Source organism: Photinus pyralis, unplaced genomic scaffold, assembly GCF_008802855.1.
Source record: "Photinus pyralis isolate 1611_PpyrPB1 unplaced genomic scaffold, Ppyr1.3 Ppyr1.4_LG4, whole genome shotgun sequence".
Classification (NCBI taxonomy): Eukaryota; Metazoa; Arthropoda; class Insecta; order Coleoptera; family Lampyridae; genus Photinus; species Photinus pyralis.
In genome coordinates, this window is record NW_022170511.1 from 35,255,994 (window position 1) to 35,269,577 (window position 13,584).

The 13,584-nt window shown below is 35.9% G+C and overlaps 2 protein-coding genes across 2 annotated transcripts in view; one reads left to right on the forward strand and one right to left on the reverse strand.

Annotated features, from left to right (window-relative positions):
* Positions 1 to 13,584, reverse strand: part of LOC116167723 (head-specific guanylate cyclase) — a 263,401-nt gene that overhangs the window by 143,366 nt on the left and 106,451 nt on the right. The gene's annotated exons all lie outside the window — the stretch shown is intronic.
* LOC116167738 (glutathione S-transferase 1-like) lies at positions 1,163 to 2,344 on the forward strand. Its single transcript, XM_031483233.1, has 3 exons — positions 1,163 to 1,345; positions 1,392 to 1,592; positions 1,635 to 2,344. The coding sequence occupies exons 1-3, from the start codon at positions 1,202 to 1,204 to the stop codon at positions 1,950 to 1,952; spliced, it is 663 nt and encodes a 220-aa protein (XP_031339093.1). The 5' UTR covers positions 1,163 to 1,201; the 3' UTR covers positions 1,953 to 2,344.

Consider the following 13,584-nt stretch of genomic DNA (forward strand, 5'->3'; position numbering starts at 1 on the left):
TCAATCGTAATCTTTGCGTAGATAAAATAATCTTACGGAATCGAAATACATGTGGTGTGGTAGTGAATATGACGCCTAGTGCCTAATCACCTTTGCATATTATGAATTATGTTCAAAGTCATTGCTAAGCGCTCGTTATACAAGCTTAGATATGAAGTACGGCCCTTAGCAATAGAATAAAGTGTGGAGACATAATACATTCTCAAGCGTATCACCTCCTCCACTCAGGATGTCAACAATAAATTCATGCCCTGAAAGGAAATTAACCCCGTAAATACCGATATTAGATACGCCGCAAGTACTTTTAGTGATAACCGGGTCATTAATGGAGTACAGTAAGACCGGTTTCAGTAATCTCGTCTTATTTAAGAGGAACAAATAAAACAAAAAAGAAATACACAAAGGATAGTTTTCTTTTCACGCGAAATTAGTTTCAAGATTATATACGATGCCGTTCCCGCCTTAAAGGGGTTCTAATTACGAAGCGCTGCAAAAACAGCTGCACACAACAGCGGCCTTCCAAATTAAGCGGCAGCTTGAATTTTTTATTTTTTGTTTATTAGAGAAAAACGGCTATCCAATTTATCTAGTACTAGAACATCTGGAAAAAGGACAAATCAGGAAAACAACTCCATTATTTTTTCTCAATCCAAATTACTTCAAAAATGTGAAATTTCTATTTTTTGCATAACTTCGATTCGAAAAGAACATAGAGGTTGATTTTGATTTTGGTACAAATTTTTTTTAATATATAATATACTCTTTATTCAACGTGAAATGTGGTTACCCTTAGATACACTGCGTTTGTTTCTTGTCCCACCACTTTAACACATCCCATCTGGATTAATTTGTAAACTATTTGGAAATATTTCAGTCTTACTGCACCTTCAATAATTCATTTGGGTTTGGAACGAAAGCCCATACCGCATTTGAGACTGAATAAAGATGGCATTGAAACCAGTGAAGGTTGAAAGTTTTCCATTTAGACTTAAAAATGTCAAACGCGAACTACGCCTACATAATCAGTACGTTGCATGAGATAAGTACATGTAACTTGTTTACAAACATGAATTGTCAATCCCTTTATAATCGGTAGGTACCGTATGATATGAAAATATCAAGTCATTGATATTCGTTTTTATTTACTTGGTAGGTAGGTATATAACCGCAGCGAAGCTCCGCGTTCAGTGTTTTGACAAAGATGGCTCCAATAAAATTGTATAAATGCGACGGAAGTCCCCCGGTTCGGGCCGTTCTTCTCACTGCGAAGGCTCTAGGTGTTCACCTCGTCGAATGTGACATTAACTTTTTTAAAGGCGAACACAAAACGCCCGAGTATTTAGCGGTAAGTCGATCGATTACTTCCATTTTTCCCACCGGCCAAATTTTAGATGAATCCATTGCATACAGTTCCTACTATGGACGATAATGGAAAGATTCTCTGCGACAGTCACGCGATGATGTCTTACTTAGTTGGAAAATTTGCAAAAGACGACTCATTGTATCCCAAAGATCTATTCCAGCGTGCACTTGTAGATCAAAAGTTCGCATTTGACTTGGGAGTTCTGTTTCCTCTTCTAAAACGCATTAACGTAAGACCTCCTAATTAATGCACAATTTTAGTGTTTTTCTAGTTCGCGTACATCTCCAAAGAAGTTACTAGTTTAACACCAAAGATGCGCGAAGACGTTGGCGAGGCTTACGACTTTCTCGAAAAGATGTTGAAGGGCAAAGAATGGATTGCTTTAGACCACGTCACACTTGCAGACTTCTGCTGCTATACAAGTCTAACTTGCTTAGTTTATCATGTACCGATAGATCCTGTCGCTTATCCATGTTTGAAAAGATGGTTCGATCGATGCCGTCATCTGCCGTTGTTCGCTTCGGATGCGCACCAATTTGAAAAGTTGAAAGACCTTATGAAGGCAATTGGTGCGTGCAAGGGCGCATAGTTTGATTCCTTGTGGATAGTGTCTGCTACTAAGTTAGTAAATAAGTCCAAGATGAACAACGACCATTTGAAGTTTTAGTAGTATTGTCTTGAAATTTTAATGAATTATTGTTCCTAACCACCGACCCTCGTCAAAAGCTTTATTTTCACTATTTAAAAAAATACTGTTATGAGTCTGAATAATACATTATTTCTGTGACAGAGACATAGGCACACCACATCCACGTTAAGTGGACAGAATTCGCTTTTCCCTTTGACTAAAATGAAAAATCTCCCAATAAAGGAAGTTAAATAATAACTGTTTCATTTGAAATTTGTTTGAAAGCAGCTTAAAGTGTAGACTCAAAAAACAATTGTAATTAAATGTAAAATTAATATACATATTTTGTAAAACGTGCTGATTTGAGCCTGCAAGTTATGGATAAACCACAAATGAACGCAGAAATGTAGGAGAGTTTTCATTTGCTGGAGTAGCACTAGTTCATTAAACATACATGGCCGTTCCCTAATTAGTGTTGATAATAGAGGTGGTGATTATTTCACATTTTTTCCTCCTGTAAAATTTACAGGTACAATAATTAACAAATGTTTTTGATATGTACGACTGCATTAGCAATTTCATGTTTAGTGTTCGCATTCACATGCGATTTATCTGGTATACACGACAGCTTGAATGAATGAACAATAATTGATCTGATGTGTCCATGATTGATGTATTCGCGCTTTCCCCAAATTCCCAAAATAAAGTGGAACAATAAAATTCCATAAACTAACCAAACTTACGCACGTGGGGAACACTTCACTTTTTTAATCTCACTCAAAAACCAGCATTTAGTTCAAATACAAGTACGTTACATCCCCAAGGCGTGATCGCACAACTCGAATATCTGCAAGTTCCGATATTCGCCCTGTCACGAGCTAGTAAAAATGGAGGAAGAATTGATAGAGGCAAACTACGCAATGTTAACTTCCTTATTTGTAGTTTTTTTTTTAAATTTTAACTCTCTTCTAGTAAAGGCAAGCACATCGCAGACTCTAGATTGAGGTGCGCGCTTGCGCAGACTGCACAATGAAAAAGTTTCTTATTTATAAGAATATTTATGCCATAACTTATTTTCCTTTGTACACATATACAGGGTGGCAATTTGAAAACGTACCACCCCCCATGTCTTAGTAAATAAACCAGATATTTAAAAAAATCAAAATCCGTTTCGGTAATTCGGAGGGGGAATCACAATGACATAGTTGGCGACGCACCCCCTCCAACCCCCTGCGCCCCAGCCACCACAGCTTTTAAATCTTAAATAGTGACCCCCCATGTGTGATACGTCGTTGGAAAGCTCTGAAAAAATGCTTTTCAACCATACCAAATAGCATTACATTTAGGTTAGTAATTATCGTGCAAATTAAAAAAATAAGCTAATATGATACATTTTCATTTCAATAAATGTTCAAAATGGTTTCCGTTATTGGTAAGACAGTAGTATAATCTATTCCCAAACTCTTGTCGAACCTTTTCAAATGTTGTTTTTGCAATATTGCGACATTCTTGAATTATTTTGTCTTAGTTCGTCTATGTTCGCCGATTGCGTTTTAAATACGACAGATTTCAAACAATAATGATCATTTGTATATTGGAAATACATTACAATTTTGCATGCACCTCAGGCATTACTCTATATTTAACCCTCGGGCGACCTACAATCCCTGGGCCTGGGGTCCGAGGTGTTCAATTATATTATGGGTTATTAAGGATCACATATGCGCACCAAAATTCGTGTACATTGTTCAACACGTTTTGAAAGTGTCTTTTTTCGCTTATAAAACTGAACATTCATGAAAAAGTATCATTTTCAAAACTAGTTGAACAAATATCTATTTCCTAACTGAAAATCGCGATCTTTCATTGCCAGGTCGAGAACTTTTAACCTTTCCCTTGTAATATTTTTTCATTGATCATAAAAAATTAAGTGGTGAGTTTGCATAGGTAGTCCTTTTATCTTGCAAGAGAGCATACACAACTGGAACCGTTGTGTTTGTGTAAAATTTAAAATCCTACAGGCTACAGAAGAAATGTTTTCCTTGTTGCAGGAGCTCTTATCCTATTTTGATGCAAAATTAACAAGTTAAATCGAATAATAAATAACTTTGGTTACCTTTCGTGTTAACAACAATGGAGTTCTTTGTATAAACACTGTCTACCCTTTTCCTTCTCTTTGTTAACGCACAATCACGTTATGCATTCTTCTTTTTCACGTTTCGCTCTATATGTAAAGCGGTTATAAATCGCGCATAGTTTTCCTTTTGTGTTTGTAATGATTTCTATTTCACCGACGGGTATTTTGATTTCACCCATTTCTTTTAAGTTTGTAGTTCTACAAAATCAGTACCGATATTCAATGAAGATATATTATGTATAGAGCAAATAAGTAAACTTTTGTTCCAATTAAGTGATTATAATGTAATATGTATCAGTTTGGTTCAAACTGTATTTAAGAAATTACATTCTCTATTCCATATCCAAGGCTTTGGTGGCAAGTATTTTGTTGTCCGCTTCTCTCTAATTCTGGGAAAGACGTCAGTCTTTATCTTGAAATTTAATGTAGAAACAAAATTGACACTAATCGCAAAGCCCAACTCTAATTACATACCTATGTGCAAATTAACCATAATTAATTCTGAATAACAAAGATCTGTTATGAAGGCGCAACTGTCCCACTAAATTACCCTGGACTAAAGTACGCCGGGTGCAAGTGTTTCTGACATTCGGTGGTAATAAAGAGACTTTCTTTTCCATTCATGTTCAATGTCCATGTTGAGGTGCACAACTAAACAAATTTTACCTTTATGATGAAACTTGAAACTTGAAACTTTGACTGTAACGGGTTGTTTGTTTTTGGGGCTTAATTCCCTTAAAGGGTTGTAATTCTTTATTGGGACTTGGAACTTAAATTTTGCGTTCTTTTGTCAGATTTAGTGGGATGCAACAATTACTATTATATTTATTACCATCGACTAGCTCAGATACACTACAATCCCTCTTGCTTTCCGGGATGCTTACTGCAAACCTCTCCCGGATTCGTCGTACGAACTCCTTTAAACTCCTTCTAGGTGGGTATATTTACTTGTTCAAAAAAAAACCAACAAACACTAGGCAAAATTAACCAGTATATTGACTGACAATTAAAATACGAATTGGTCACCGAATAGGCTTTTCCTTTCCAGGATTTCTTACAAAAAAAAACACTCTATTTGCTAGAAATACCTCCTAGTGAGATATAATAAAAAAAAAATAGGTGGCCACCCTACCGTTGAAACTCTTATTATAAAGCAAAAAATCCACCTATTAACGAAATATACACATACCTAATCCTACGTAAATCTACAGACATGAACTGAATAACGAACTTATAACTAACCTTGACCAATCCTGCAGTTGGGCTCAGCGAATTGGTTGACCTCTTAACTCGCGTTATCTTCTGGGCCCGTCGCGTCGTTTGGTTACGATGAAATACAATGCGTTGCCTATTGTCGGTGTGATCATGGGCAAGTAAATAGTGGTTACCCCGGTGGTCCGGGGAAAAAGTCGACACTTATTGCTTATGCTCGAAACGATTTCCAGTGAGCACCTTTACCGCACTAAAATCACCGATTCTCACCGTATCGACCGCCCTTTACTAATCACTTCTTAACCAATTTATTTATACCTCGACCCGTACCAAAACCCTTTGCCGGACGCGGAACTTAACAATTTAATTTAGGTACAGGGTAGCGCCTTCGCGATGTGCCACCTTCTGACATTCACCAAATAGTTCCCGGCGTCTGTACTTCACCGGAAAAATTAAGCAAAACCTATATTATCGGCGGCGTGGTGACTTCCACGATCGCCGCGATAATTCTCCTCTTTATACTTTCAAACTATCCCCCTGTGATTTTCCTTTTGACACGCCCGAATTTTACCACGCGCCCCAAAATCTCCAATTAACTTTGAATTCCTTGAGGCCGAATCGCCCTGATTGGTTCAAATTAAATTACAATTCTCCGTCCGCTTTACCACAAAAAAAAATTCCCTTTTCCAGGAATCGCCGCTGTTAGCGATCGATACGGTTCGATTCGAATTATATATGGGACATAGTATAAACAACCCCGTGTCAGCATTTCTGAGTAAATCGACCTGAACCAAAAATATAAAGTGTCAGATCTAGGCGGGGATGTATTAGACTTTGCTATTGGGGGCGTCAAGAGGTCCTTTGTCGCTTAATTAATTCTCTAATTTTTGGTTGCTATTTATTACCGAAACTAACAGGGCTCAGGACCTAAAATTTTTAATTGCATACGATTCATTCTTTAAAGTAACAAATTGGAAGAAAATTACTAAATTAGATATACTCTCATCCTATTAGTTTTAGTTGCTATTCGACGAACTGTTGATGTTCCGTTCCCGCTTTTATCGCTTTCCTAAACAGCAATTTTAATGACATTAATTAAATTGATGCTCTCCCTATAACTGCCGATAGTTGCCTTATACCATGTTGGCTCACTTTTATGGGAATTCAAACGACTTTTCTTTCTTGTTATCCATTCAGAATAATTAAGATTTTAAAAATGAAACCAGTTTTAAAATATCCCCCGTATTTCGTCCGGAAATTACTATTAATTATTTAATCATTGCTTCTCTTACTAATGGGTAGTAATTAAGGCTTAAATAGACCGTGTTGCACCAAAAGTGCTGCAAAAAATCATATTGTAAGTTCGAGATCGAGATTCCATCTATAATGGTTTTTAGCATAAAACGCACAGCAAAACGAAGAAATTGCTTCACTCAATTAATAAATGATGCACTAACTTCTAATTTAGGACTTAACATCTTTTTTGAATTTGAAACGTTTCCAATATATGCTCTCGAAGCTTGGAATTTTCACACACTTTCGCAGCCTGTTTTTCAATTAATTGGGATTTTTAGAAGAACGTTATGGTTATCTATACACTAAGAGACGAAAGTGTATCACCTCGGGTAGTATATACACATAAAAAATAACATAGAAAGGGGAAACATCGAAATCTACAAAAATATACTTCAAATACTTCATTAAAACATTCAATCTCTGAGAAAAGAAAGTTCTACTGGCATACTCTTTTGAAAAATCAAAAACGAGCAAGTCTTCTAGATGTTCCATGTTAATGACATTCAATAGGAGTATAAACCAAAAATAACGATAACTTTGACCATATAATTTATAGTTGAATTTTTATACAGAGCACTTAGAAGAAAATTCTTACTGGTTAAGATAGGATATCACTATTACAAAATCGTTTACGAGAAACCCTGCTCCGGACAAGGGATGGTTCAATGAGAAATATGATGCTTTTTAGAATCTACCTAAAACAAGAAGCTGGCTCCTCACCTTTAATAATAGTATTTGCCACTCTGGTCATAAGTAACTCAGTACAAACATACAACGCAACGCTAAACGGATCAAAAAAATTTACTATTAATCTGGAGCGATGTAAATAAATAAAACTACGTTAGACTTCACTAGACCCCTCAGACTGAGCTGTTCGAATTGCGCGCCTCTTGTAGTTATCATCACAATGGAAAGAATTTTATTGATACGCGAACACTGTCACAATTGCATTTGTTTACACCCTTTAAAGTAGGTATATCGAAAGCTGTTCAGATTTTTAAAATATGCAAAGAGGCAAATCTTTCTCAAATTTAATTTGCCTTCATTTCCATCATCGTATTTTTTCCGATAAGACCGGTTTCTAATAAAGCATCCTATCTCCTTCGCCACAATTCATAATCGAGAACTATTCTACATTGTTTAGGGGTCCTATTCCCACGGATTCCCAAACAATTTCGAATTACATGGATCTCCCTTCTGTGTTAAGAATTATCAAGAATTAATTGATTAATTATTGAGTAATAACTATCATTTAATAAATTAATGTTGTATTAGCTCGGTCAATATCGACATCAAACATTGCAAACGCGCATGTAACTACGATTTTTTTATATGTTGTTAGGTCCCTTGAGAGTAGTTAACACCCAAGTTTGCAACCCTGAAAACCTTGTGCACCAACGGTGCTCGAAAAACTGCGAAATTTTGGCACATATTTCAGTTGTTTAGAAAAATGTACCTTAACGAAGAGTTTTTTCAAGTACGTGTTCTAGTACTTTAATAAAGATAACTAAATTTGCTACAATTTCAGCGAAACCTGAGCACGCTATGTCTTTTGGTTGCGAAAATACAGCAAGTCAAAGATGGGCAATTTTCCCGCAGTGCTAGGAAAACTCATCTCTTCAGTAGTTTGAAAGATTAACAAACATCCATGCTTAAACTCTGGAGAGACGAATGTGTACTTTCAGAAAGGCAGTAGAGGTGGATCAGACTGCATCCAGTACCCAGCAAATTCGTTCAGTTGTGGAGAAATGCAGATTCCACGCGGGATGGTTTTATTTCTGCATGCCATCAGCGGGTGTGACACAACCTCTGCCCTTTTCTGGCAAGGCAAGATGAAGTGGTGCAACATCCTCAAAAAAAAAAACCGACTGGATAGATCTCACCAACATTTTCCTTGACCCAAACTCCAACAAGGAAGACGTAGGAAATGCTGGCGAGAAGATCTTGATCAACCTCTACGGAGGAGATGCGGGGACACTGAATACTTTGCGATACTCAGCATTTGTCAAATCGGCAGTAACGGTCAAAGTGAACCTTGCTCGCCTCCCCCCAACTACAGATGCTGCAATATATCATTCTTGGAGAACTTACCACCAAGTACAAAAATGGTTAGGGGTTGAAAAGAACCCGTGTGACTGGGGATGGGAGACCAGCGAACAAGGTCTAATGCCTGTCACAATGTGCGCAGAGCCCGCTCCTCAGACCCTGCTTAAAATGTTGGCTTGCAAATGCAAGAAAGGTTGCTTAGGTTCGTGCACTTGCAGAAAGGCCGGGCTCAAGTGCTATGTCTTATGTTCCGTTTGCCACGGTCGAAATTGCAATAACGCCATCCCTATAGTTATGGATGAGGAGGACGAGGATGAGGACAATCCAACACCATATGCCGACCCGCCTCCACCTCCAGAAAACACTATCTCTCCACCCCCACTCCCCCCCACTGATCTTGAGTGGTTGAACCTGGTCCTTCCAAAAGGGCGAGAGTCTAAAGCTCTTAATTTGTGTAAATTTAAAGTTTTAATTTATTACTGTTTTTTGTATTTACTTGCATCTTAAATGCCAAATTTGTACTTTTTGTTCTTCATGAATAATACATATATTATTGAGCACAATGTTTTTATTATTTAGCGAAAACCTAATCATCCTTTAATATTATAAACGTGAAAGTTTATAAGTATGAAATGGACGCATGGATGTTTGTTAATCTTTCAAACTACTGAACAGATGAGTTTTCCTATCACTGCGGGAAAATTGCCCATCTTTGACTTGCTGTATTTTCGCAACCAAAAGACATAGCGTGCTCAGGTTTCGCTGAAATTGTAGCAAATTTAGTTATCTTTATTAAAGTACTAGAACACGTACTTGAAAAAACTCTTCGTTAAGGTACATTTTTCTAAACAACTGAAATATGTGCCAAAATTTCGCAGTTTTTCGAGCACCGTGGGGGTAGCAAACTTGGGTGTTAACTACTCTCAAGGGACCTAACAACATATAAAAAAATCGTAGTTACATGCGCGTTTGCAATGTTTTCTTTATTTTATGTAGATTTTGACCGGTCTATATTCATTTACGCTTGTAGCAAAAAATCTACAATAAAGTTTTTTAACTTTGGGAAAGCTCATAAATTCAGAATTGGAACATATTGTAATGTAAGTGACCTTATAAGTTAACAGCTTTTATCGTTGTTTCAGTTTGCAAATAAATTTTGTTCATATACTACGGGAAAGATTAGGTAAGTACTGAAACTCAATTATGGCTCAAATTGTAAGTAACTTCATTTTAAAGTTCAAATGGTTACCACTTCCTGTTGGCATTGAGATATGCAACGTTATTGATAGGATTTTCACAAAAAATGCATAATTCTAAATTACAGTGTTTTCTTTCAGCATTTTACTGTTTCGGTAGGAATTAAATGAGATAATGGGATCTAATTGGTAGCAACGAAGTAATTTAAAAGCTCGAAAAGCCACAAACGAAAGTCATAAATTTTCTCCGCCACCAAAAAATAATAGAATAAAAACATCTTTTTTTATTAAGGTACACCGAAAACGATTCCAAGGCGTTGCAGAATTTACGACGCTATTTTTCGGTTTGTTATTTTCGTACGGTCGTTTAACTTTTCTCACATGAATTTCCAATGAATTTATACTAAAATATCTTCTCAGAGGAAGAAACTTTTCAGCGATTACTTACAATTATGAAAAATTCAGCTTCAGCTGATACGAAATGATCAATGGGCATCGTCATTACGTGCTTTGTGCAAATTTATCCACATTTCCTACACGTTCATGTTTTAAACCACTCACAAACGGAACAGCGCGGCCCGACTATGTTAAAAAAAATACAAAGCACTTGAGTGCTTAAGAAAATGCTATAATTCTCACGTTCCTGTAGAGCGTAGTTAGTAAAAGTGTACAAGTATATCTACTCTCTTTTTAAATTAGTAACGTCTACTACAAACGCTCGCAATTAATTCGGACGCGGGTAGGGACTTCGGGCATGTAATCCCTTTCTATTGTCTTAAGGTAACCTGCCTTTCAGTTAACTTTGATTGTAGTGCCCGCGAGCTCTAATCTTGACTAATGGTTTGGAGTTTATTTGAGGATAATTTAGGTTAAGCATGTTGGATAAGTTAAAGTAAGCCGTGCACGTCTTGCACTATCCTCCTCGATCAAATATTGTCTTATTTGCAATGCTTGTATCGCTATAAATCCATATTTCTTTTGCTTTGATGTTCGAAACGGGTATATGAAAATGTAATTTGAAATCAACCCTAAAGGGGAGTAAATTTTTATTTCGTTGCTATACAGTTTTTCTTTAAGTTAACTAAACTCGTTAAATTAGACATTTTTAGTAAATTTAAATGATCTCCATCTTTTTCATGATCGGATTAAACAAAAACTAGTAGTTCTGATCGCAAAAAATTGATAGTCAAGGTATAGGCTGCGAGCAACTGCTTCCAACTTCCAATACGACCTGCGTTCTTTCATAATATTTTACATCGAAAACCTAACTTTTGAATTATTCCTTATTTTTCCACGTTTCACTGCAAAAATTAAGGCGATATCCACCACCATAAAGTATGTCTCTTGATGGGAATATTTTTATTCTCTAGGAAGATATCTCTCGGATCTAAACATCTTTGTAGGAGTACTAACTATTACGATGGCGCAAGACAGATAAAAAGTTTTTAAGAAGAATTACATTGCAAGTAGTTTACAACCCAATTTCGAAGTTTTTCAGAATATTGATTGCTAATATTTGTATGGTTTTGCATGACATTAATTTGTTTAATTCCAATTAATGCTTACAGATTTATAAAATTTCACTAGCCACATAATTTAATGGAAAATTGGCCCTTTTAATTTGGACACCCTATAAATTTTCTACAGGTAATGCTTAACTTGCTCTAATCTGCTCTAATCCTTGAAACTTTGCAAGTGACTCTTCTGCTCGAGAGTTTACGGTTAGTTTTAAACGCGTTCGAAAGGTAGTATTGTACGTCTACACACAAAACTCCATCTTCAATAACTCGAAAGTTCCCCCGTACACAAAAGTTTACTCCATTTATTTGATACGTGAAACTATTTTTTCTTAGTAATACAGAGATGTTTCAATTTGTAGTAAGTAATTCAAAAACTCATTTACTTTATTCCATTAAACTGGAAAATTGCCAAATCGTTAAAACAGTCTTTTTCCAATTTAAAGGCGTAGCCATTGTCTATACAATTTAATGTGTCAAGGCTATTTTATGCGAGGCATACTTGAAACAGTCAATAAAACATCGCGACATATTCGAGAAAAAATTACACCCTATATAATAAGCCATTAAATGTTCGTTATTCCGTTAGGGATGTACTAATAATTCATAACGTCGTCGTTAACCCAGAAATGGCATAATAAAATAGACACCAAGTCTACTTGTGGAATGACCTATTAGGGCATTCCGAGAGTCCGGACGTTGTAAAGCGTATATAAAGCGCATTTTTCGCAAAAAGAGAAAGGATAATTGATAACGGACCGAGTACAGTGTGTGTACGGGCTGATGAGGGAACAATACATGGAGATCCTTTCAGACCTATTAAAAATGAACGTGGATTTTCTGTAATCTCGGATTATTCGTTCAATGGCGTAATTGAAACCGTTAACAAAGTTCTAAATTGCATCCACACAAATTGTATTGTCTGTTCTATTTTTTCCCCAAATCCGACGTAGTTTAAAAGGATTACTTTTTGGGAACCTTGGACGTAATTTAATAATTTGTTGGATATTCAAACTCCTAATCGAGGATTGTAGTAATCCCCTGCAAATTTGATGTGAAAACCGTATTTTTAAACGGAAATTTAAACAAATAACAAGTTTACTTTTACATAGAGCAGCCAGCATGGTCCATCTTTTAAAGATCCCAGAAGAAGATTCCAAAACTTGTAAAGGTTCGGCAGAGTGTGAAATTTATGAAGCTATCAAAGCTTCTGAATGGCTGAAATTGTAATTTTTTTTGTAATTTTTTTATTTACTGTCAACTCGGTTTTATATTCTCGAATCTTTTTTTTAGTGCATCGCTGGTTTTTATGTACTACTGTAATAAACTTGGAAATACCATTTCAGCAATAGATGTGCATAATTTTTTTAAGAAGTTAGCTTTCAATGTTATGATTTAGCCATAAGTTATAAAGGATTCCTGAGTGTAGATGAGGATCTATTTCTTCCTGATTTTTTGTTAATTTTTTTAAATTTTCTTCAGAACAAGTAAATGCACAATTATTTGTGAGAAATAGTCAAATAAGTATTTCATGGGAAAAACACGAAATAACTCCAATAGAATTGCTAAAAAAGATTGAGAAAGAATCGAATGAGCAAAAGTGGGTATAAGGGGGGTTGAGAATGCACTTAAAACCGACGCGATTTTATCTTTGATTGTTGTTTGGGCCACCTGGGTTAATAAAAAAACCTAGCGGATATCTTAGAAATTTCGGTAGACATCGGGGCGCCATGAAAGATTAGTCATCGGCGATAAAAGACTAAGGCGGATGTAACGCATTCTTTTCGGGAAATATGAGGTGTTTGATTCTAGAACATTCGAGAGCGTTGGGAAGCGTTCGTGATAGACTGGCGTTTGCTACATAAGCGAACTGAAATGGCGTGTAGTTAGTTCCAATATGGATGCGCTCGTGTTGCAAGTGATAAATACTAATTCACTGTTCTAAATTAATCCATTTCAAAACCGTTATAAATTTATTATTAATTAATTGTAAATAAATAAATCACCTAATTAAATAGTCTTTACAATAATATCATAATACTCAATGTTTAAGACTAATTCGTCCTATTTCCGTATTTGATGCTTAACAATTTTGAAAATTTCTAAACAAATTGTTCGCATTTCAATATTAATATCCTTGCAATATATTATATGGACATTTTATAGTATCGAGAGATTTAGAGAATACA